This window comes from Parasteatoda tepidariorum, chromosome X2 (genome assembly GCF_043381705.1).
Source record: "Parasteatoda tepidariorum isolate YZ-2023 chromosome X2, CAS_Ptep_4.0, whole genome shotgun sequence".
NCBI classification, from domain to species: domain Eukaryota; kingdom Metazoa; phylum Arthropoda; class Arachnida; order Araneae; family Theridiidae; genus Parasteatoda; species Parasteatoda tepidariorum.
Window position 1 is genome coordinate 39440226 of NC_092215.1, and position 25660 is coordinate 39465885.

Below are 25660 nucleotides of genomic sequence, written 5' to 3' on the forward strand. Positions count from 1 at the left end.
TATATATATATATTAGCCTTATAAAATTAAAAGGATCTTAAAATTAAACTTAAAAGAATTATATTTTAATATTTTAATTGCAGACTAGCCTTTCTGATTGATGAGAACTTTAAATAATCTCTTTCACATAATTAATTTAGCTCTTAGCGTATATATTAGCTTTAATTGAATAGAAATGTAATCTTTATTTATAAAATGAGTCCATACTGCGTAGTGAAATGCCTTTATGACGCCGAAAATCATTCAAATTAATAAATATTTTGAGATATTAATTCATCTTCATCCTGTCGTATGAATACATCTTACGGCGTTAATTCTAACAGAGAAGTCTGGATATTATAGATCACATGACATGAAGGAATAACTGTATGCTTCATGTGATAAATGCGCGCACTTGTCTTTTGGAAATGGTACAGTGAATTTAAGCCAAGCAGCTCCGCTCCATGTAAATTTTGTAAATAGCTTTCTTTACTCTTTTCCTCAATAAATGCTTCATAAAAAGCATTATGAATATATCCTTACAAAAGCACGAATGCGAAATAACATTCTGAGGGATATGAATTAAAATTAAAAATTGAACTTTCACCGTATTATAACAAAATGAAAGCATATATATATATATATGCTTTCATATATATATTGTTTTTATATGAAACAATATATATATATGTTTTCAACAACAACATATATATGTTTTCAACAATATATATATATATGTTCAATATATATAAATGTTCAATGTTTCAACAATATATATAAACAATATATATATGTTTTCAACATATATATATTGTTTTCAACATATATATATATGTTGAAAACAAAGTTTAGAAAGCTACGAGAACATGTGAAATTTACCGTGATTCTGGCTCCACGGAGCAGCAAAAAGCTCGGTAATATTCTCGGTATATTAACAATTAAAAATAGTGATAAAATTTGATAATTTTATTACAATACCTTAGACCATGGCCTAAAAACCATTTACTCGGTTGAATTCATTTTGTAGTTTCGCATTTTTTACTTAATATGCGGTAATAAGAACTATAATTTTGAAAACCAGAATTTTCGGCAAACCGTTTTCATAAGAAAGGAAAAATCACCAAATGAATAGTTTAAATACCTTATATTTCAGTTTTTAATACCGAAATTGAGTTTTTTTTTATTTATTTATTTTACAAAAACGTCATTACTCTACAATGCGGCAATTTTATCAGATTTTTTTTTCAACATCTAAGAAAAAAAATTCGAAAGTAAAACTCAAAACCACCTTTGATCCTCTGAAAAGGGCGGAAATTAGATTACTTATTTTTTTTTTCTCTCACTTTTTTGATTTTGTTTATTAAAGTGTCAGCGGAATTCATGCTCTCTCTATTTCACATTTACTTCCTTTAGCGCCAACCTTTGTTACGCGATTTTCTTTTTCAATATTTATTGCATAAATCTCTTACGTAGAAAAAGTAAAAACAAGTTGTTAAATAAAATATACATATATGCATTTCATATCACGCTTGGTTACTTCTACGGATATCACCGATTCATTAAAACAAATAAAATACCGCTATTTCTCATCTTAAAAAAATAATGGGATTTTCTGTACTGTCAAAAATTAATTTCATTTCATCATTAATCCAAAGAAACACTATGTATAATTAAATTTATTCAAATTAAATACACTTGATAAGTTAAATTAACATAATTAATACCCCAGCACATTTTTTACTCGCACTGCTTCTTTTAAGTTTGTGTCTAATAGCATTCACCGATATTTCTTCGTTGCTAAATAAAGTTAATAATTAACTTTCTTTCGAATTCTGTCTGCTTTGTTTTTCTCTCCTTCTCTCTCCGCTCTTTTTCTCAGATATTTTTTAGTTAAATACACATATATTAAGGACTATTAAGGACCAATATTAAGAAGACAGAAAGAAGAAACTTGTAAACAAGCTTCGTCATCTAACAATGGTAAGTGTCTGAAATGCTGTAGTTATTTATTTGATTTTTGTTGTGTACTCTTTGTGCTAGACTTAGTTATTCTGAAAGTATTGTTTGTAGTTGCATGCTAGTTCTTTCGCTATCTTTGTGTTTAGCACTTTTATATCACAATTTTCACCCCAAAAATTGAGAGTGTATAACAATAAAATAAATTTTAATACTGTTATTGAGAGTAATTCGGCATGAGTGCACGATATTTTCTCACTTAACTGATAGCTAATGTCCATACACGTATATACACGTACTTACACGTAGATATGCTGTACACGTATTTGGTATGTGTAATAGATAATAATACAGAACTTTTTTGCTGTATAGCCTGCTATTAAATGTTCTAATGTCAGCTATTAAAAGAAGAATATGAACTTGAACTTTAATACGCTGTAATAGATAAACATACGCGAAATTTTCACAATTATTTACATGATTTTATTAGATTTTATTTTCATCAGTATATACTTCGGTTTAGACGTAATATTGTTAGGTCAAATGCATTTTTTTTTCAGATATTTGAGAAAGGGGTAATTTTGTATCCGATATACATCTTTCACAACCTCAAACTCAAGTCATATATAGAATCCATTTTTAAACTAATTGATTCGATATTTATTTATAGTTCTCGTTTATTACACAGAAAAAGGTTTAAAGCAGCGCTTAATTTTAAAAAAAATTCCCGTTAAAATTAACCATTATTTTTTACTATGCAGTGAATAATCACTTACTATTTATTGGCTAGATTGCTGTTTTTATGAGCAACTCTTATGCAACATTTTCATCAAAAAATAAGCACTAAATAATTTAAGCAATTTTTTTGTCTAAAGTAAGTGGACTTTGAAAAGCAATAAAATATTAAACTTATTAAATTAGGCAAATATTTTAATTCTAGACGTAATTTTAAAGCTGCAGGGAAACATATCAATTTAATCTAAACAGCTTACAATAAAGATTATACTAATTTTTTTTACATCAAAATGTTTTAATTGATTAAAATATTTGAAAAACTGTACAAAATAAATTCGCTCACGACCAATTTATAATTTTTAATTTTCTTAACAATTATTTCTTCCGCAAACCCCATGCTTAGAAATATTAAGTTCTGTATAAAATGTTAACTATTTTAATGCAAAACTTAACAATTCTCAAGTGGCAGGAGAAATATTTATAATAATTTCATCAAAACGGCTTAAACAATATGTAAACAAAAACTGAACAAGATAGAATTTTTCAGTACGGAACGATTTTTCTCACTTTCTGAACACTCTTAAAACAAAATACATGTCTGTATTATAAATTACTAAAAATAATTCATCTGAAATAAAACAGTTTTATAGGCAGCATGTTGTAGCATTAAAAATCTTAATCGTTAACCTATATTAAGATGATTTTTTTCATTTTAACTGTAACTCATATCAAAATTTATTCAAACGTTTAAACTGATTTCTTACTTTTATTAAATGAAATATACTCAGTAATATTTATTGAAACATAATCCATTACGCATGCTTACTTTCTTATAACATGACTTCGTTTAGTAACTAAACACTTTATCAAAACAAATCTTTGAAGAGAAAGAAACGATATACTTCATTTACATTTATCATACTTAATTCAATGAGCAAAGAGACATTTAAATAACAGGAAGCTTAAGATCAATGAGAGGACGCAAAATAACTACCACATTAGGAATAAGTAATCAAATTTAAAAGCTGAATTCTTGGAATATTTCCCTATCGCCCAGAAAAAAAAATTCTAGAAAATAGAATTTCAGAGGAGAAATAACGATTGAATTGCAGATATAGAATAAGATGACATTTTAATCATCTTATCTTCTCCCTGCAGAACGCAAGGCATTTCTCATTTCCTAAACTAATTCGATTTTCTTTGATTATAATCAGAAATCAACCTCTTGTAGAATAAAAGAACGATTTTTTAAATGGTTACAATACGCAACTATGAAAGGAAGCTTCAAGGGCTCGTTATTGATTTCTCATCTCTTGAGTTCAGAGAAAGTGAAGAGCCATTCAGGACTAAGAAAAGACCCAGTTTAGATAATATTTACAATAGCTTCTAAAAGATATAGTGATATCGAAAGTTTAAAAACTTAAGAAACTCGGGCAGATTAAACTGATAAAGACTTTGCAAGATGAAAATGCTATATAGTTTAAAAAGTAAACTGCTTTTCTTTTTATAACATTTTTTTTTACTTATTTTTATTTAAACGCTATACATGACAATATATTTATCATCCTAAAATATTTATTTTCACAAAAAAACAATTAAAAGTGTGCTTGCAGTAACTGTGTATTGCATATATTGTGTGTAACAATTAACTGCAAACATAAATAACAAAAGAATAAGAAAAAAATACTTAATAATTGAATGTTTAGAATTAATAGCTGTAAATTTACACTAGGCGTCTTAAATGTCACTGATTTTCAAAAGAATATAACAGGAAAACAGCTAAATTTAAAAAACAATATTCAAAGCAAGTTTATGACAAAGGCATGAATTTTTCTTCTCAAATTTGCGATTTTAGAACAAAAACTTTTCAATGGCGCTGCCCACATTAAGCGCGTAAATCAAAGAAAAAATACTGAAAATCACGTCATGATTTCTTAAAATCTTTTAAATAATGAAAATCACATTAGCATATTTTCGAAATATTCATCATAAGCCTAATCACTTGTCGTATTAAAACATGATATGATATGAGATTTAAATACTCTTCTGTGCTAGATGTTTACCACTTAAAACCTCTAAAAATATTTTTTAAACTAAAACCAGAATTTTTGGAAAGAAAAGTTTTTGTCAGTTGTTTGTTTCCGAAATTGTTTGTTGGAATTTTTCTTTGTTTTTTTTTTTTCAATTTTATTTTAACCGTTTTATCATAGGTTTGTGAAAAACGTTAATCTAACTTAGACCAGTCTATAAGAATAAAAAAGTTTTTTAAGATAATTTAATTAATAAAGATTTGCAAGAAACTTCATTTAGAAAACATATGTAATATGTAATGCTAATATATATCCTTCAAAATAATAAATATTTTAATTGTAAGTAAATATAACTATTAATTTTAAATAAAAATATAAAATTAAAGTTGATTAAATATTTTTAAGAAGTAATTTTATGATCGTAATAATCTGTTTACAATATTACACTGTTTCAAAAACCAATAATGTTAAGTTTATAAATGTGAAAAATAGTTGTTATTCTAAATTGCATGAAATATTTAGTTTCTGTGTTATAAATAAATTTAACTTAAAACTGGGATCATTTTGAATGCTTTTGATACAAATTAATTTTCATACAAAACTAAATTTCATTTGTTTTTCTTTACATTTTATTAAAAGTAAAAGAAGTGCATTTTTTAACTGTAAAATCATGTTTAAATGTTAAATTCTAAACTAAATAAGAAAACCCAATTTGTAAAACCTGCATGATTGTAAAACTTGCCTTCGCATGTGCTCTGTAAATGTTAACTTTTATATAAGTTTGATGTATTACTCCTTCATATTATATAATCAAGTTTATGAAACCAGGAATGCTTATGATACATTTTAAAGCTCTTTTGGAATATACATTTCAAAGCTAATTGTTTAATTTTAACTTAAAAAAATAAAAATCATAGCTTGCTTTCACATAGTTCTCAAAATATATATTTTAATAAACACAAATAAATATTTAAAAGCATTTTTTTAAAGTGTCGTTGGTTGGTTTTAACATGTCAAATATAAAATTTTATTTTCGTATTGTTCTTGCGGAACAATAGCTATGAAACTGCTTTATCCTCAGTATTTAATCAAAATCAGTCATGAAAAAATTAATTATGTAATAATTTTAATTGTAAGAATAAAATGAAATGTTTGTAAGTTTATAGCTCCACTAGTAGTTTTTAAAGATAAGTTAAAAGTCTAAGTTTTCTATCTAATGATGATCAAAAAAATTTTTTTAACTTATATAATTCTTCTTTGTAAAAGACGATAAAGAAAAAAAGGTTTCCAGTTTAAATTTAAACTATTTCTTAAGGAAATAAAAAATGTATAAACTAGTTTCCATTTTTTTCATTTTATTTTTAACAAAGAAATATTATTTCAAATTTTTATAAATATTTAACAAGTTCAGAAATATAAAATTCAGAAAAGAATGAAAAGAATTTAGCTTAATATTCTAATCATTTCTTTGCAGTGAAAATTTTCAATAACATGTTTTTGAAATCAGGATATTGAATAGCCCGAAGATTTCAGTAAATGTTATTCAAACTTGTGTTCGTTACTTTTAGTTTAACATTTTGCTTTCTAAAAATAAATCATTTTAAATGCATATATTACATAAATATGAATAAAAGATTACAAAAAGAAAAATCTTAATTTGGTTAGAGAAATTCTTTTTTTTATTATCCAAATAAGGTGAATAATGCATATAAATTGTATACATACTTTTTATTAACATATTTTTATTGTGAACCCACCCTAAAATGAAATTAGTTTTAAACCATTGGAAAAATTGTTAAATAGAAACATGTCTGCTTGTATACAATTTTGTGTTTTTCAATCGTATGCATCTCCGCAAATCATCACCTCAAAGCCATTCTCAAAATTATTCAAAATGCTTAAACAGATTTTTATACTATATATAAATGTAAAAAAGTGTTAATTTACAGGCAACCAAGAAAGTTCCAGCAATTTTTCACATTTATTCTCAGTTTATGGCAATAAATACGTATTAATTTTCGTACTTCCACCTATTATACCAACTTCTTATAAATCAATTAAGCCGATTCAAATAGTTTGACCACGTGTTTTAACTTTTTAATACTAAAGGCAATTGATTACAAAATTGATAACTTAATACATTGATTACTAAAATGAATTTAGTGTTCCACGTACATGTGGTAAATTTCATTTTCATAACTCCGCAGAAGGCAATGGTTAAAAATCCGTTTAAAGAATTCAAATAAGGCACCCGGTTTCAAAGCAACTTTAGTGCTGATATTTATAAAAAGAATTTTTTTTTGTCGCAGTAGGTGGAAGAAATCTTTTAAGTGCGTAGGCGATTCCGTTCAAAAATAAATCCGTTTTCCTTTTTTTATTATTCTAAACAAAATAAATATTTTTAAAAAAATGCATGACTCATTATTTTCATGAAAAGTATAGCTGAACAACAAAAAAGGCAAGTTTTGTTAGTTTTACGTGGCTCAGTTTTGTCCAAAAACCTGTTTAGGTAAAAAATAGATTATAATAAATAAAACTATTTTAAACAATCTTACTCCTCTGTCCTTTTGAACACATTAAGCAAAATTACGAACAATTTCGAGAAAAAATTGTTTTCTAGAAAAAATTAGCTGAACAATAAAAATATGCAACTTTAGTTGGTTTAATCACAATTCAATATAGAAAATAACATAATTTTTATTTAGATTAAAAATAGATATTATAATAAGTAAAACTAGCTTAAATCAATCATGCACTTTGATCCGATTAAAAGCATCTAACTAGCTTTGCTTCTAAATTCGAGACAGATTTTTCTCATAAAAAAATATAGCTGAAGAACAAAAAACAACAAAAATGCTAGTTTCGTTGGTTCGTTTGTTTATCTAATTTCAATACAAAACCTGACTCATTTTTTTAATTTACTCTAAAAATAGATTATAATAAATAAAACTATCTTAAGGCAATCATACGTCTTCCTTTACGAACATTTAATTAAATTTTCTTCTAAATTCGTGACAGAATTTCTCTCTATTAAAATATATATCTGAACAAAAATAAATATGGGCTTCGTTGGCTTATCTCAGCTCAATACAAAATATAACTTGCTCTTTTATTTAGTTTAAGGGCAGATTGTAATAAATAAAGTTATTTTAAAGCAACCATGCACACCGATCCTTTTACAAAAAACATGTAGCTAAATTTACTTCAAAATTATACAAAATTATTTCAGTAGAAAATATGCTACAAAATATAACTTACTCTTTTATTTAGTTTAAAAATAGATTGTAATAAATAAAACTATCTTACAGCAATCACGCACCCATGTCCCTTTAAATAACATTTAGCAAAATTTGCTTCTATGTTAGACAGAATTTTTTCAATAGGAAATATAACTACAAAATATAACTTACTTTTATTTAGGTTAAAAACCGATTGAAAAAAAAATAAAGCCATCTGAAAGCAATTATTAACCTCGATCCCTTTAAAAACAATTATCTAAATTTGAATCTAAATTTAAAATTTAAGAAAGTTTTTTTTTCTTAAGTGTATATCTAAAAGTCGACAGAGCAGATTTTGGATTTTGAAACCTTAAAGCGAATTAACCCTTTGCTTACGGTATACCATGTTCTACCATCACATGTGGTCCACATGTTGTACCAGCTGTAAGGAAAAGGTTAATAATGTGATTATTTTCAGACAATGCTTAAGTTTTGAGCTTCAAATGAAATAAATACTCTCCTATAATGCTTACCTAGTCATGTCCAGTAATGCTTACAAACCAAAACACCGGAATTATACTCCTTTACGAGAGAACTTTATTGGTTGCTTAACAATTATCAATTGAAATAACAATCATCTAGTGATACATTTATTTTCAAAACATACTGCTTGTCTTTTTCAGGAAGTTCGACTGAAATTGGTAGATCCTCGAGCATATGCTGCCACTTCAACACTCAGTCGTTCAGCATCAGCCCAAAACGTCGAAGTGCCTAACTTCCCATTCCCCAACACGCTTTGTGGAGTAACTCCAAGTGATATTGACAAATACTCAAGAGTCGTCTTTCCAGTCTGCTTCGTGTGCTTTAATTTAATGTATTGGATCATTTATTTACATATTAGTGATGTACTAGTACCAGAAAACTGACTTATTTTAATGACTTTCCATTTAAAACCGTCCACAAAATCATAAGTGTTTTTGAATGATAAACATAGGAAATGCAACATTGTTAATGAATTGAAATTTTAAGAGCAGAAATATATTTTCAGTTATTGATTTCTCTAAAGAATATGTATTACAAAAACATCTTTATTGTTACGTTTTATAATGCATAAGTTGAATTTGGATTGTCTTTTACTCGAATAGTTTATGGTGTTGTTGTTGATAATTTAGCTCGATGGTGCATAGTTTATTTTTTTTTTAAATTGTTTCTTCGAATTAAGTTTTCCAATTTTATATTGCGTAGTAAATGTACCAATTTACCGAGTTGTTAAAATTACGTAATATACATGACGTAGTAAATATGAGTCTGAAAAAAAATGGTAGCCATTAAAAATATTATGAAAAACTGTATTAAGTATGAAAAAGCGCACGCGAACAAATTTGAGAGCGCTAATTAATTACATTTTAAAACTTAGGGATAAGTAAAATCCATCCCTAATGCAGAACAGTTACTGACCTACCATCAAGAGAAAAACTCCCGTCATCAGACAAGTTATGTCAGTCAATAAAGAAACTGGTTTTTCCGCTTTACAGCAAGTATAATAAAAGGCATTTTTTTTCACAAGGATCAAATAGACCGACATAATGAAACCAAATCATGACAAAACCACTAGCAACTATAATAAATTGTCAAAAATATTTCGGTAAAAAATTTAATTCGCTATTTATCGTTCAATAAGTTTCATTTTCTTCGTCTGTTCGTACCAAACGGAACCAAAATACTTCCCATCACATTTGTCATATGTAACTAACCGGTTTCCGTAGCGACTGACACTGACATATCTAGTGATGGGGCTTTTTCGCGTAACGGTTAGTCAATATTCTAAATTCCATTCTGCTGAAAATTTAAGAATTTAAAGCAATAAGCATAATAAAGCTTAAAAATTTAAAGCAATTGCATTACGCTAAAATTAACACTAATTTTGTAAAACAAGAATTTCATTTACAAAGACTGTCCACTGCATTTAAGTTCTCTTCCATTTTTTAATACACAAACCCCATTAACAAATAATAGCAATAAATTTAAATATAAACATATCTGCAAATTACATATCTAACTCACTGAGGAGCATTGAATGCTATGAGCTTGAAGCTTGGCTCTTCCATACTGTGATTGCTATCTTACACATTCAAATATGCGGGTACACATGTCTATATTCAAACATGTTTCCAACTTTTCTACATCTTTAAACTTCTATTCTAAAATTTACTGAAATAAATATACATATTTCCACTGCCTCAATTAGTGAAATTTTATGTTAGTGCTATGGTTTAGAAAATCTCTACTCTAGCTAAATTTAACGTAGTTGCGTATTTGTTTATAAAATTTATTCTAAATAGAATTGGATACCTAAATGCTAGAATCAAACTACTTCAACATTTTTACATCTTTTCATCTCTTTATGCTATCATATGAAAACACCAATATAAATTCAGTCACATCATATTTGTATTGAAGCATTTGAAGACTAAGGGATAATAATGATTTATGGCCATTTTCAAAAAAAATGATGATTAGATCGCCATCTGATGCATTTTGAGCATTACCAAGATTTGACAAATCAATGAAATAAAAAATTGGTCCTCCCCGAGTGCTATTACATAGTGAAAATGGGCAATACTGTAGAAAAACCCTTCCTGTCCACATGCAACTTCATTTTCTCTTCAAATCAGCCTTCGTGGACTTTTCTCTTAGCCTTCATCTGTAAGCAATTGTCCATAGCGTAGTGCAAGCATTAATGCTACATTTTTACTGTAAGGCAAAAATTTGCACTTTAAAAGCAAGTAAAACTTAAATAATTGAATGAATGTGAATAACGCATATAATTATGAATAAACGTACTTTGAGAATAATTTTTACTAATAGGAAATGCAACATACCGTAAACGGCGAAGTGATTTCCAAAACGCATTCTTGTAACAAAATTAACAGTATTTCATGCTAAAACACTAATTAGTTTACTTAGAAATTTTGAAATTTGAATTTTAATGCCACTATTTAGCATTTAACTGCTTTTAGAAAGTTTGAAATTAATAAATAATTTAGAACAATTGTATCTACAAAAAATCATGTCATCTTGAAAATTCGTTTTTACTGTTAGGAAATACAGCATATCATAAAAGATCTAATTCTTTGATAAACGTATTCTTTCGATAAAGAAATGTTAATTTACTTGTCTATAAAACAAATTCCTTTGATGCAAAAATTAAATTTAAATAATTAAGTTTCACTGTGAATGTCACTATTTAGTATATGACAGCTAATAACTATATCTTAGCAAAATCACATTAATGAATCTTAAAAGTGTTTTATTGCTGTTATGAAATACAACTTCACAGTAAAGTGCTTTTATCAACCTTTTTTAGGTGCTAACAGATTGTTAACATTTTGTTCAATTAATCAAATAATTTATTGCAAAAACTAAATTTGAAAGTTAAATACCCCTATATACCATGTGACTGCTTAGAAAATGTTTCACGTAATTGAATACCAAAGCAAAATCACATCTACACTTTCATTCTGAAATTACGGTAAAATGACAGACAGCATTCTTTCTGTTCGATTAACCATAAAATTTATTCTTAGAAACTTTTATTTTTACCTTTACGATTTTGAAGTCGTTTACAAATGTTTTGCCTCTCGATACGGTTTTGTAACCACTTACAGCTAGCATAGTTTTTAAACCATAAAAGTGAAACTTAAACAGACATTAGTACTCAGTGGGTACTGCGCCATTTATGCTTGAATGATAATTTCGTACTCTAATATTCCAAGGTCATCCATTGAAGAGTACATGATACTACAAACTCTTCATGTGTTTAAGGAATGAAAGAAATATTGTAGTATCAACGCTGCTCCCATATCAACGCAACCCCTGTTCAGTTGGTAATGAGAATGACGGATTAGCCTTCTCGAAAGCCGATATATCCAGCTTCACGGAACAAAATAGCTTTAAAAGTTGAACCTAGTTAGCCAGGATAAATCTCGGGTTGTTTAACCGTATTAGAAAAAAACAATCAATAAACTTTTTTTTTCACGCTTAACAATTTGGATATCAACTTTTCATGGATATTTGACTGTTTAGGTTGAATACGGTAAAATAACAATTAAATAAATTGCTATTTCACCATTTTTGCCAAAGATTTCTAACAGTGTAGAGAAGAATGTTAATATTTTATGCCATAAAATTAATTCTTTGAAAGCAATTTTCAAATTTAAGTAATAAAATGCGAATTTTTTCCATTTATTATGTGACTTCCTACAACTAAATTTTATGTTGATAAATCCTTTGGTAATTTTCATCGATTAATATAAAAATATAGCTTAACAATTACTCTAGAAGTAACTTGAGTTGAATTTTTCGGACTGCGGTATATATTTGAGGAAAATATTGACGCGTAATTTTATTACAATTTCGTCTTAGATGAATTTTTTCAAAGTGAAAACGTAAAATACAATTTATAATTTCTTTAAGATTTTTGCAAGATTATAATAAAATTTATTATCTTGCACATGGAAAACAGAAGGTATTCCTGATTCATAACTATAGTCATAAATCTGATATTGAATCAACAACTTGAATTATAATTTACCAAACGCAATTACGAAGTTAAAATTAAAAGATCAAGTTTTAATGTTTTTGAGTATAAAATTTCAAATCATTTAAATAATTACAAAAATATTATTTTAAAATAAAAAGTAATCGAAGTCAAAGTAACAGTGTTTATCAAATATTGCACATAGTTAATAAGTTTATTCTTCGAATCAATTGTATGAAAAGCTGATAACATTTTCCTCCAGTCAATTAATTATTTCCGTAAGTAAATATATTTGAAATCAAAGAACTTGTTACGCAATTAAATACTTCCAGCAAATATAACTTGACTGCAAAAAATTACCATGTCTCTTTCGACACGCCGACTTTTAAATATAATATTATAAAAATATTATTTTAATATAAAAAGTAATCGAAGTCAAAGTAAAGATATTTTTTCACAAATATTATACATAGTTAATAATCTTATCCTTTCAGTAATCAATTGTATCAAATGCTGATAACATTTTCCTCCAGCCAATTAATTATTCCCGTAAATAAATATATTTGAAATCAAAGAACTTGTTACGCAATTAAATACTTCTAACAAATCTAACTTGACTGCAGAAAATTACCATATCTCTTTTGGCACACTGACTTTTAAATATACATTGTAACAAACTTAAAACAATTAAACAGATAAATTTGCAGAAAACTAATTTACTTTTTGGAATCGTTTTCTTTTCTCAGAATTTATTTTCAAAATAGACAGAATCAGAGTGGGAGTTTCTGGAAATCAAAATGGCATTTCTCAAGATCGAAGCATTATTTTGTTAGGAATAAAAGTTACAAACTTTACACAATTAGTCTAACATTTTTTGAAAAATTTGAAAACATTTACAGTATGAAACTTTAAAATGAAACAACCTTGGTTAGAGATTAGTAATGCATCTCGTGCAAAAAAAAAGATTTCATTTCGAACGTTTATATTTGAAAAACGAAACTTGGTATATTTTTCACTAATTTGTATTTAATTTAATGTAATATTTGTAATAGTTTAAAACATAGTATATATATATATATATTTAAAGTACAGTCATTAATCTGCTAAACTGAATGAGCGATACTGAATGAATCTGCAAAGCTGAATGAAATTCTAATGCTATGCATGCTATGATGATATGCATGCTATGAAAAAAAAATATAGATGAACTAAAAACAGAAATATCATGGAATCGTAACTGAACGATCTTAAGGCAGAAGTATCACTTGGTTATGCATAAACTTACATACTCTATAAAAGTAATTTTCAAAGCTATGACGACACCAAACATAAGTATGGCATGAAATTAAACTATGATATTTTTTTATTAACTTATTAGTTTTTTTTAAAGTCATATATATATATAAATAAGTCTGCCTAAAATGTATATTTCAGTTTTGAACAATGCTTACTAATTGGAGATCAATTTTTCCTAATCATTTAAACTTATTGACAAATTTTAGAAGTGTTACAATTTTTGTATCGCAAATTTTCTGATTATCGTTATATCTTGACAGATTGCTAAAATATAGCGAAACTACTATTTTATCACCATTGACAAGATAAAGAATTAAGCTGTCTTCGATTTTTAAAACATAGATCCAATTTATTCCACGTGTCGTTCGCAGTGAATATTTATCTTAATAAATAAATTCCCGTCTATAGAATTGGATTCAGACTAAAGGTCAGAAAGAGACAGCTATAAATGCAATTAAATATCCAGCCAATTTATTTTAAGATTGCCTTCTTTTCTCCTACCGATGAACTTCTTAAAGTAAATATTAGAATCCAATTTTCCATATGTTGTTTCCTTCTTAATGTTTTCAAAATTGCGTATTTGCGTAGTTGCGTATTATTGCAATATTTGAAATAATTTCAAATATATAAATATTTAAAATGCAATCAATGATGTTCTGAACTGCATAAAGAAATTCCCAAAGCTATAAAGATGATATACACTTCTATGACAAAAAATATATGAAATCGAGACAAAAATATCATGGAATAGTTCCGGAATGATCATAACAGATAGAAGTATCAGTTTTTAATGCATAATAGTACTGACTCTACAAAAGTAATTTTTAACGCTACGAAGACACTATGCATAATTATGACATTAAATTATAATCTCAAGTAATTATTTACATACTTTTTTGGAAAATCGCATATAAATGTAAATAAGTCTACCTAAACGTATATTGTAGTTTGAAACAATGTTTTTTAATTAAATATAAATCAGAAAATATATTATATGTTTTCTAATTAAATATAAATTTTCCAAAGCTTTTAAATTTATTGATAAACTTAAGAAGTGTTGCAATTTTTGTACTATAAATATTTCGATTATTGTTATATCTTGACAAATTGTAAAAATATAGCGAAGCAACAAATTTACCACCGCTGACAAGATAAAGAATTAAGCTGTCTTCTATTTTAAAAATATAGATCCTATTTATTTCACGTGTAGTTTGCAGCGAATATTTATCTTAATATATAAATTTTCGGTCCATAGAATTGGATTCAGACTAAAATTGAGAAAAAGACAACAATAAATGCAGATAGATATCTAGCCACTTTATTTTTAGATGCCCTTCTTTTCTCATATTGCTGAACTTCCTAAAGTAAATGTTAGAATCCAATTTTCCAAGTATTGTTTCTTTCTTAAAGTTTTCAAAATTGCGTGCTTTGATTTATTTATTCTCTTTTTCTTCTATGTTTCTGTTGTGGTTACTTTCATACAAACAGAAAAAGATCTTAAGAGGTTCAACTGAATTTCATTTTTTCTTCAGATAAACGATTTAAGGGTTTCATTTCTCTTTGTTTCATTTCAAACAATTTTTTTGACATTTTTTTAACTGAACTTTTTCTGGAAAAGGATATTATTCAGGATCTACAACCAAAATGTGTTTAGTTGTTTCATTCTTTTTATGCAGAATATGTGCAGAGTTTTCTTGTGTGCATTTGATATTTTGTATACCCATGTATAAAACTCTTATTGCTTTATAACAAAACTACTATTGCTTTACTACAAAACTGTTACAATTTGAACCTACTATTACAAAAATAATAACTTTATCGAAATTATGCTGATATTATTATTGAACATGCTGTGACTTATCATCGTGGTAACTTTAAAACTATTTTTTCCTAATCATAATTTTTGCATGGCGTTTAAAATATTGCATAAATATTGAACTCAACGTGTAAAATTTTGTTTAGTAGCTTCATTTTACTTTTTCTTTCAATATTTGTGCTGTGGTTACTTTCACACAGGGGAAAAAAGATCTTAAGAGGCTCAAGTTCATTTTTTCTTCGGGAAAACGATTTTAGAGTGTCATTTCTCCTTTGTTTAATTTCAATACAATATTTTTGACATTTTTATCTATACTTTTCCAGAAAAGAAAATTGTTCAGGGTCTACAACCATAATCTGTTTAGTTAAGTATTGTACTGAATTATTGTTGCTTTCCCTGATAGCTGTCGTATGGGATCTCGCAAGTCTCTGCGTTTTCCGTCATGAGCATTGCCTCTATCTAAGCTTTGGGTTTCTGTAATCGAGAATTTTTTTACGAGAGGGGGGATTAGCCACTTACCCAACCTTGCTCATCTGCTTGCTCTTAGGACCATCAAAGAATCGAGAATTCTAATTAATATTATTATCCATAAGTAATGTTTTCATGTCCATTCTTGTTGACTCTTGTAAAAACGGAGAGAACTGAAATCCAGTTGAAAACAAAAATTCCTTAAAACTAGCATTAAATAAGAATTGCAGAGAAGAAAGATGTTATAAAGTTGACAATAATTTTTTTAAATCTTATATTATATAGGATCTAGGGGAGAAACTGTTATCTAACTAAAATTAAAATAAGTCCGAACTTACATTATATAGGAAATGTGCAGGAGGAAACTGTTATCTGACTGGAAATTAAATTTGTCTGAACTTGTATTATATAGGAAATGTGCGAGAGGAAACTGTTATCTGGCTGGAAATTAAATTTGTCTNTTTGCCAAATATTATCTGGAAATTAAATTTGTCTGAACTTATATTATATAGGAAATGTGCGAGAGGAAATTGTTATCTAGCTGGAAATTAAATTTGTCTGAACTTATATTATATAGGAAATGTGCGAGAGGAAACTGTTATCTAGCTGGAAATTAAATTTGTCTGAACTTATATTATATAGGAAATGTGCGAGAGGAAACTGTTATCTACCTGTAAATTAAATTTGTCTGAAACTAATATTGCATTAATACACGCTTTCTTGTTTCTGATTCATATAATGTTTAAAAAAGTATATAATTGTGCTTTTAGCTGCAAAATTGCAAGTAAAACATGCAACAACTTTTCACTTTTACCATATGACTAGGCACGCAACCTAGAAGATTTTTTTTTAAAAGTAATTAGATGTTATAGCAAGCTTTTAAATATTAATAGAGACTAGTACAAGAACTTTCATCTCAAACGTTTCGTCATTATAAAATTTTTGATATATACTTTCATATTTAATATAATATTTACTTGGCTTTATACAATGATAAAAAAATATCAGTCATCTATATACTTATTGATGTTTGCCTTAAAACTATTGCTATTGATAATTTTAAAGAATATTCTAACTAAAGTTCCTACCTTATATGCATTCTGTATTGTCAGTAAATTTTAAAATAAATAAATATTACCTACTAGTTTAAGTAGATAATACTTATTTATTTTAAAATTTTATTAGAAAGTTTAAATTTATACGTTTAAAATTATATCTTCAAATTTCTTACATGTTTTGTTTTCTATCATTAACAGTTTTTTAATTTCAAATCAAATTTTAATAATCATGTTACATTAATTGCCTTTACATGCCTTAAAACATAAGTGTTTGGACAAAAAGAGCTTATACTCTTTAAACTAAGAGACTTAAGAAACGTCTCAGTGAAAAAAAACATAAAAGTTCTGTAATGAATAAATCATATTACAAAGTTTTTAATGTGCTTTAAGTAACACTTATTAACATTACATGTAACCAGTTATGAAGAATCATTTGAAGCCATTCTTGCAATTCTTATTATAAATTCACTTGAACAGTAGCTAAATTTGAAATTTAAATATTTTGCAAAATTTTTGTACTTACTTTCTGAGTCCTTTCTAGTTTTGAACATTCAGTGGTAACATTTCTGCAAAAAAAATATTTTTTCTTATTATTCACAGGAAAATTTGCATGAAACAATTTAGCTCACTATAAAAAATTCTGGATCAAAATACGTTTTAAAGTACCAGCACTTTCGTAAAATCCGTATTACCATAAAATCCATTTTACCATAAAATTCCTTTCACCTTAAAGTTTATTTTCCCTGAAAATCCATTTTCTCCGTAAAATATAATACCGTAACTACAGTGATATATATTTTATTACAGGAATAAAGCAGTTTTGCGATAATTATTAATGTAAAAATTAAAGTATATCAGATTTTTTGTTTCGCTACGTTATCTGGTAAAAATGAATTTTACGGTACAAATTCGGTATCTTGGGTGCTGATACTCTTTACTATAATTTTAACTGGAATTTCTTAGAGTGCACAAGGTCTCAACAACTGAAGAGTTAAAATCTATCATCGATTAAATTTCTTAATTTTAACAATTTTTTTCAAGCAAATATCAGCACTTATTACATTTCTCATTTACAACATTTTGTGATTTTTAGCATTTGACTTCACTTGAAATTACGTTTTAATATTTGTTAACTTTTCATTAAATTTTATTTTCTTAAATACTCTAATAAATAGTTGATGCAAGATATCACAAGAAACATTAATTCTTTATGACAAATGTACATCCAATTTATGAATTTACTGAAAATTTATTCGCAATATTCAAAAGTTAACGCAAGATATCACCAGAAACATTAATTCATTATGACAAATGTACATCCAATTTATGAATTTACTGAAAAATTATTCGTAATATTCAAAAGTTAACGCAAGATATCACAAGAAACATTAAATCTTTATGATAAATGTACATCCAATTTAGAAATTTGCTAAAAAAACATACACAATATTGAAAAGTCAATGCAAGATATCACTTGAAACAATAATTCTTTATGATAAATGTACATCCAATTTATGAATTTGCTGAAAAAATATCATAATATTAAATTTTGCAATATTAAAAAGCTAATGCAAGATATCACAAGATGCAGTAGTTCTTTACGATAAATGTACATCCAATTTATGAATTTTCTGAAAATATATTCATAATATTAAATATTCACAATGTTAAATATTCACAATATTAAATTTCACAAGATTAAAAAGATAATGCAAAACATCACAAAATATATTAATTCCTTATGATAAATGTACATCCGATATAGGAATTTTCTGAAAGTATTTCACTAAATCAAATACGGAATAATAAATTTCTTTCACATTTGTTAAACTTTTTTTTCATAAATTAACACCTTTTGTAATGATCAGACATGCATTTTTCAATTTATATATTGTCTATCTTTTTCTGAAAGCTGCTGTTAAGTGTTTGGGCATATTTCAAATTAAACCAGATGCTAGATTGAAAATATTCATAGTTATGTATGTAATGTATAGTGCATACATTATGAGGAATTTCAATCATACATTGCTCATAAATACATTTCTCGTCCAAATATTGTGCCTTGTCATACTCGCAGTAAATGTCTCATTTAAATTTAAATGTAAAAATCGTCTTTCAATATTCTGCACAGTTATTTATATATTTTTATAAGAATTATATTTCAAAAATCTGATATTCCATCCAAAAATTAATTGTTTATTACAATTATTGTCATTTTCAATTTAATCTATGCCATTTTACTATTTCAATATATATGTTTTATCTTACAAGTTTTATGTAAAAAGTTATAATTTTTCTTGTAGTTGAAATAAAATTTTTTTAATTTACTGTGATGTTTTTTTAATGTGATTATTATTTATTGAGAATTTATTTTATGAAATGCTACAAAACATATTTTACAGAATTTTCAAATAGTTTTTATATAAAATCTGCTTGATAAAAAAATTAGATAAAAATTTATAAAGATAAAAATTTGGATCGACAATTATCTATGAAAATAATTCATTCAAATTAGCAAATATTCAAGAGCAAGCTATTTAGAGGACATAATTAATTAAAATATGCTACATTGATTAAAACTCTACTAGTAAGAAATTATTTTTTTTTTCGTAGAATATTATTTATAAGTCATACTATTCCTCTGTCAAATTTTTATTTCATGAATTTGTCAAATATTAATTATATTTATCAAACTGATTATTTAATTAATTCATAATACATACATTTTAATTTCCTAGCTTTAATGCTCTTTAGAAGTATGTATCATTTCAAACACTATAAAAAACGTTCTTATTGTGTTATTTGTAAATAAAAAAAGCTTATTTCATTAATTTAAAAATATATTTAAAAGAAATTAAGGAGTATTTTCAGTTTATCTATATTTTGTTTTAAATTTTTCAAAGATATAAACTAGCAATATTAGTACAAAAGTTCATAAGCTCATTCTAGAACCTTTTGTTTAATTTTTTTAGAACAAGAAAAAAGGATTCAAGATTCATTAGATTCAGATTATTTCAAGATTTAAAAAAAATTTCCCGATTTCCATATTTTTCTTCACTTTTTTTCAGCCATATTTTTCTTTTCTTAAATTTAAAAAAACTACATTCATTTTTGATATTTTCAAATTTTAATATATCTAGAAAACAATTCTATAATAATTTTATAACAGCATTGTTTTAAAAATATTAGCTGTATGATATTTTCTTGCATTCAATTAGTAAAATAATTATCACAATATCTAATTGCATAGCATTTTTAACGTAAATATATGATTGCTATGATTTTTATATTTTTATTAAATTGAAAAAACAATTTATTTTTGACAAGTTTGAGATTTTTTTTTAGTCTAAATTTGGGTCTTTGCCAAATATTATACAGAAACAATATCTTCGAAGATTTATGCTCACTTTAAAATTACAAGACAGTTTATTTATTTATGATAACTCTATTTTAAATCAATTACCTTAAAGTTTTACAGAGTAAAATTCTAAATACTTAAATGAAAAAAATAAAACAAAAGTTAACTCTTGTTTTTGAAAAAAGAATAAAGTTTCTAAATATTTTACTGTTTTTAATATTTTATTTTTCTAAATTAAAAGCTTAACATTTTTCAGAAAATTTGAAAGTTTTCGAACTTTTTTTTGACAAAGAATTCGAAAGAATGCGAGAAGAATTCGACTTCTTTTTTGAAAAAGTTTTATCATATTTTTTGGAAAAGGCATTTTGTTTTCGACTTCTAGAATAGCATTTGTCATAAATTCATTTCCAAACTGTTAAAAAGAAGAAAGTTTCAAAGAGAATTAAATACTTTTAAGAAGATTTAAAAATCAATGAGCAAAGTTAAAGTTTGCGTTTCATAAACACCCTTATGTTTACAAAATATAAACAAAATAATCTCCCAAAATATATAAATTAAATTTTATACAAATATTTTTCAAAAAAATTTGGAATTAAAACGTTTGATGTTTTCATTGCATTTTATATAGAATAGATAAATATCTTGCGACTTGTTTATTTTATTCTCAAAATTATCCGATAAAAGCATTCTTGATAAACTCATTTCAAAATAGATTAATATGAAAAACAGGAAAGTAACAGAATACTTATAAAATATTTTAAAATCCAAGTAAAATTCAGAATTTGTTTTCGAAGAATTTGTTCCGATCTCTACGATATATTTTTTTAACTAAACTGAAAAGTGTATTTGAAATGGACTTAAGCCGAAACTTAAAAGGGAAATATTTTGAAACATGAGATGAAACTAAAACTAACAATTGAAGTAAATATCGTACAACTTCCAGTTTCGATGTTTTATTTTCGAAATGATAAAAGAAATAACGTTTTAACAGAATAATACCAATATTTTAAACTGAAAAAGAAATTTTATCAAAGTAAATTCACTCAAAATAAATTAAAATTTTTTTTATTTTTGTACGGATTCTGTAGACTACGTTTTATCTTTAAAATAATCCGAAAATGACATTTGTAATATTTCTAAAAAGACTATACTAAAATTCAGTAAATAAAAGAACAATTCTGAAATATAAGAAAATTAAAGTACAGTTGAAAATGGGATTTTTTTCTCTTTTACTTCTTCTTAATATTTTTCAAAATAATATTCCTGATACACTATCTTTTAGATAGAGCAAAAATAATGCAGTTTCAACATATATGAAGATAGAAAAATTAAAACTAATTTTTTTCTATGTATTTTGAATTCAATGTTTTTTTGTTTTTCTTTAAATATATAAAAACTCTATTTATGATAAACATATTGCTGAATAAATTAATTCCCAAATTTGAATTTTAAAGGAAAAATTCTAAAACATTTGAAAATCAAAGTAAAATTGAAAACTGTTTTTTTTTCAATCTTTTTTTCATATTAAAAAATTTATAATAACCAAAAACATAATATATTTCTATTTCAAAGTTCTCATCGCATTACATAAAATTTTAACAATAAAAAAAGTCTTGTCATTTTTTAGATTAGAAAATGCAAAGAAAGAGTATACTATCAAATATCATTTCAAGAAAAAGTTACACTGTTTACAAAATATGAAAACCATGAACGTATGATGGTTTCTTTTGGTTTATTTCTCATGAGGTTATAGTTGTGTTTGCAAAAAAGCAGATTACTTGATAAAATATTCAAAAACAATCATTTGCTTTATGTGCATAGTTCTGATATTATTTGTAGATTCAAACTTTTATTTCAAATCTATGTTGGAGATCATAATCGACCTGCGGTTTTGCTTATAAACCTATTTTAAAAGAATGTTCATTTTTACATGTGACATCAAACACCAAAAGAAACATTTTTTATTTGAGGTAGGAATCAGAACATTACATTTTTGGTTTATTTGCTTATTCAATTTAGTTATTTACATAGTTGCGGTCAAATATATAAATCAATCATATAAATGACGAACAATAAAGCTGGAACAAGTCTCCGTTGTGAAGCAAATGTGCATACTTCTGTTATTGTAATTGTGATTCAAACTTATATTTCAATTCTTAGCGAGCTATCATAATCTCCGTTTGTTTCTTCTTATAGACTTCTTTTACAATATACTTTATAATGTTTTATTTACAGAAAGAAAAAAAAACTATTGACAAGTTTAATTTTCATTTATTTCATAATTGAAGGATTAATTTGTCATTAAAAAATCAATCTATCAACTTAATAGATCAGGAAAAAGTCTTTGTTTCGTGATACGAGTAACCAAAGTCAAGTCACTCAAAATTGTAGTTACACATATGATGATGATACATGATAATACATATGTGCCACACATCTTATGATAATGACCATAAGATAATGAATATCTATCAAAAATCTTGTGAGGAGGATCAATTGATGATTTGCATATCTATTCCATATTTTACGATTGATATCGAACTATATTTACAGTATGATACAAGCTTTTTACGCATTTTGTAATCCTTATCTTATCATACATATGTGGATACAGTTCAATTATGATAAGTATCCGTATGCGTATGACAGATTGTACATTATTATCCGAAAAAAATATATATAGCTCAATAAGCTCAAAGTATATATTATATATATANCAGAGAGAGAAACATCTATGCCCAGAGCGGGATTCGAACCCGCGGCCATTGGCTTCGCAGTCAGACACGCTAACCACTCGGCCACCTGGCCGGCCACATATATATATATATATATATATATATACTTTGTATTGGATAAAAAATACTTTAATTGCTACAAGACATACAGTACTTTTTTAAATTGCATTAAAGGTTACTAAAAGTTATGATTTCCCAAAAATGTTATAAGTTTCAAGCGACAAAGTTATATTTTTTAGATATAGAAATGAAATATTTAATATTAAAGTAATTTATTGTTTAATACAATTTTATCTCATCGTAAGTTTACAATTGAAAGCTTTTGCCTTAAAAAGTCAAATATTAGTTTCTATTTTATATTTAGATGTTTACCATAGTTTAATGTTCTCAAAACTAACCAGTAATTTCATAATATTTATTGTAACAGTTTAACTTTATATATATATATATTGGTTCACATTTCTGCAAATAAACTTCAATTTGTTAAAAGTGAACTCAAGAAAGTTAAGCTGTTACAATAAATATTATGAAATTATTGGTTAATTTTGAGACCATTAAACTATTGTAAACATCTAAATATAAAATAAAATTTAATATTTGATATTTTAAGGTAAAAACTTTCAATTGTAAACTTACTTTGAGATAAAATTGTATTAAACAATAAAATACTTTAATATGAAATATTTCATTTCTATATCTAGAAAATATAACTTAGTCGCTCAAAATTTATAACATTTTTGTGAAATCATAACTTTTATTAATCTTTAATACAATATAAAAAAGTACTGTATGTCTTGTAGCAAATAAAGTATTCTTTATCCAATACAAAGTAACAAAATTATTTTAACTTACGATGACATAGAAATTCTGAACTGAATTCTAGAAGATTTTGTTTCATTGATAAAAGTTTTATGTCAGGAATAATTCTTTGCAAATACTGTACTTAGTTATTTTTGTTATTAGTAAAAAAGAAAGAAATAATCTTTCTAGACATCTTTCAATTTTTTATAAAATAAGGTAAAATAAATTCATCAATTCATCATGAACTAAGATATTAGTTTGCATTATATTTTTAAATATTATTTAAAAAATTTGTTTAACCTCACTATTCAAATAGGGGCCAAACCCTGAGGACTTGAAAGATCTAAAGGGGTTTCTAGAGGGGGGAAAAACAGTTTTCTTATTCTTTTTTTGAAAAAAAAAGGTGCGTACTGCGTCATTTCATTATTGATATTGCCCAAAAATAGCGTTAGTCTTAGAAAATGGTCGCATAAAAATTCGAAAATTTTTCGCATTTTTAGGACGTTCTTGTTTAAAAGAGCTACCACAGGCAAGATATTTGTCTCCATATAGCGAAAAATATGTGCTTGAAAATTGAATCGAGTCGTGTATTTTAAATATTTAATAACTATATACAAATTTTGTTCACAAATATATTAAAAACATTGTAAAAAATTTGCAATTCTTAAAAATTGTGATTCTGTTTTTGTTTAAATTTTATTAAATTAAAATTGTATCAATTTTTTATTAATTATTGAATTTTATGCATCGAAATTTTATTTTAGATTTCTAAAGTGAAATATTCCAATTTATGAAATTTTAAGTAGTCATGACGGTTTTTGATTTTTTAAATTAAGTATGAAAAGCCATCTTACATCAATTTTTTCACTTTAAAAATAAAAGTTAAAAACGCTATTTTTCAGTTAGATAATTTATTTTAAAAATTTATACTGCTATTCAGTTTTATGTTTTGGGTACTGAATTATTATCGAGCAAACATATAGGTTTAAAAAAACTCTAATTATCGCACACTGAGAAAAAAGGTTTGGTCAAAACGACTAGAATATGGCAAAATTTATCATGTCTATGGCTCAATGGAAGCACCACAAAGCTCGGTAATTTTAACCAAAGTGCGCTGGTAATGATTTCGGTAAAATTAACAATAAAATATGGTTTTATAAAATATGATAAAATTTGGAAAATGTTGAAAACTTTGGTAATTTCATGCATGGTATAAAAAACATTTATTCGGTTAAATTTACTTTTCAGTTTCGTATTTTTTCATTTAATGTGTGGTATTAAGAACTATAATTTTGAAAACCAGAATTTCCTGGATACCGTTACCATATGAGCGCAAAATTTATCAAATGAATGTTTTAATGTTCATTTCGGTTTTTATTGCAAGAATTATGTTTTTTTTACCAGAAATGACATCATCATATACAACGGTAATTTTACCACAATTTTTTCTCTATCTAAATATTATTATATTTGACTTTGCTTCAATTTATTTCTTTATAAATAGTTATGAATTAAGAATTGAATAAAGGAGCATAAAATATTATATATGGATAGATAAAAATTGGCTGTTTTGAAGTTTAGTTTTTGAAATTGCGCAACATTGCTTGACTCCCTAAATTGCTCAATCTTGAAATTGCTGAATTCGAAGTAAAATCATGTTCCATTACATT

At 25.7% G+C, this 25660-nt stretch overlaps 1 protein-coding gene across 7 annotated transcripts in view; it reads left to right on the forward strand.

The window, feature by feature from the left end:
- Nucleotides 1-25660, forward strand: part of LOC107442615 (gamma-aminobutyric acid receptor subunit beta-like) — a 299717-nt gene that overhangs the window by 204055 nt on the left and 70002 nt on the right. For 2 of the 7 annotated variants that reach the window (XM_071188357.1, XM_071188360.1), the window contains one exon: nt 8602-10428. The exons of the other annotated variants lie outside the window; for them this stretch is intronic. In XM_071188357.1, coding sequence (XP_071044458.1) covers nt 8602-8844 — 243 coding nt within the window. In that variant the 3' untranslated portion in view covers nt 8845-10428. Of the gene's footprint in view, nt 1-8601; nt 10429-25660 lie in introns of those variants that run through there. 7 annotated transcript variants of the gene reach the window in all.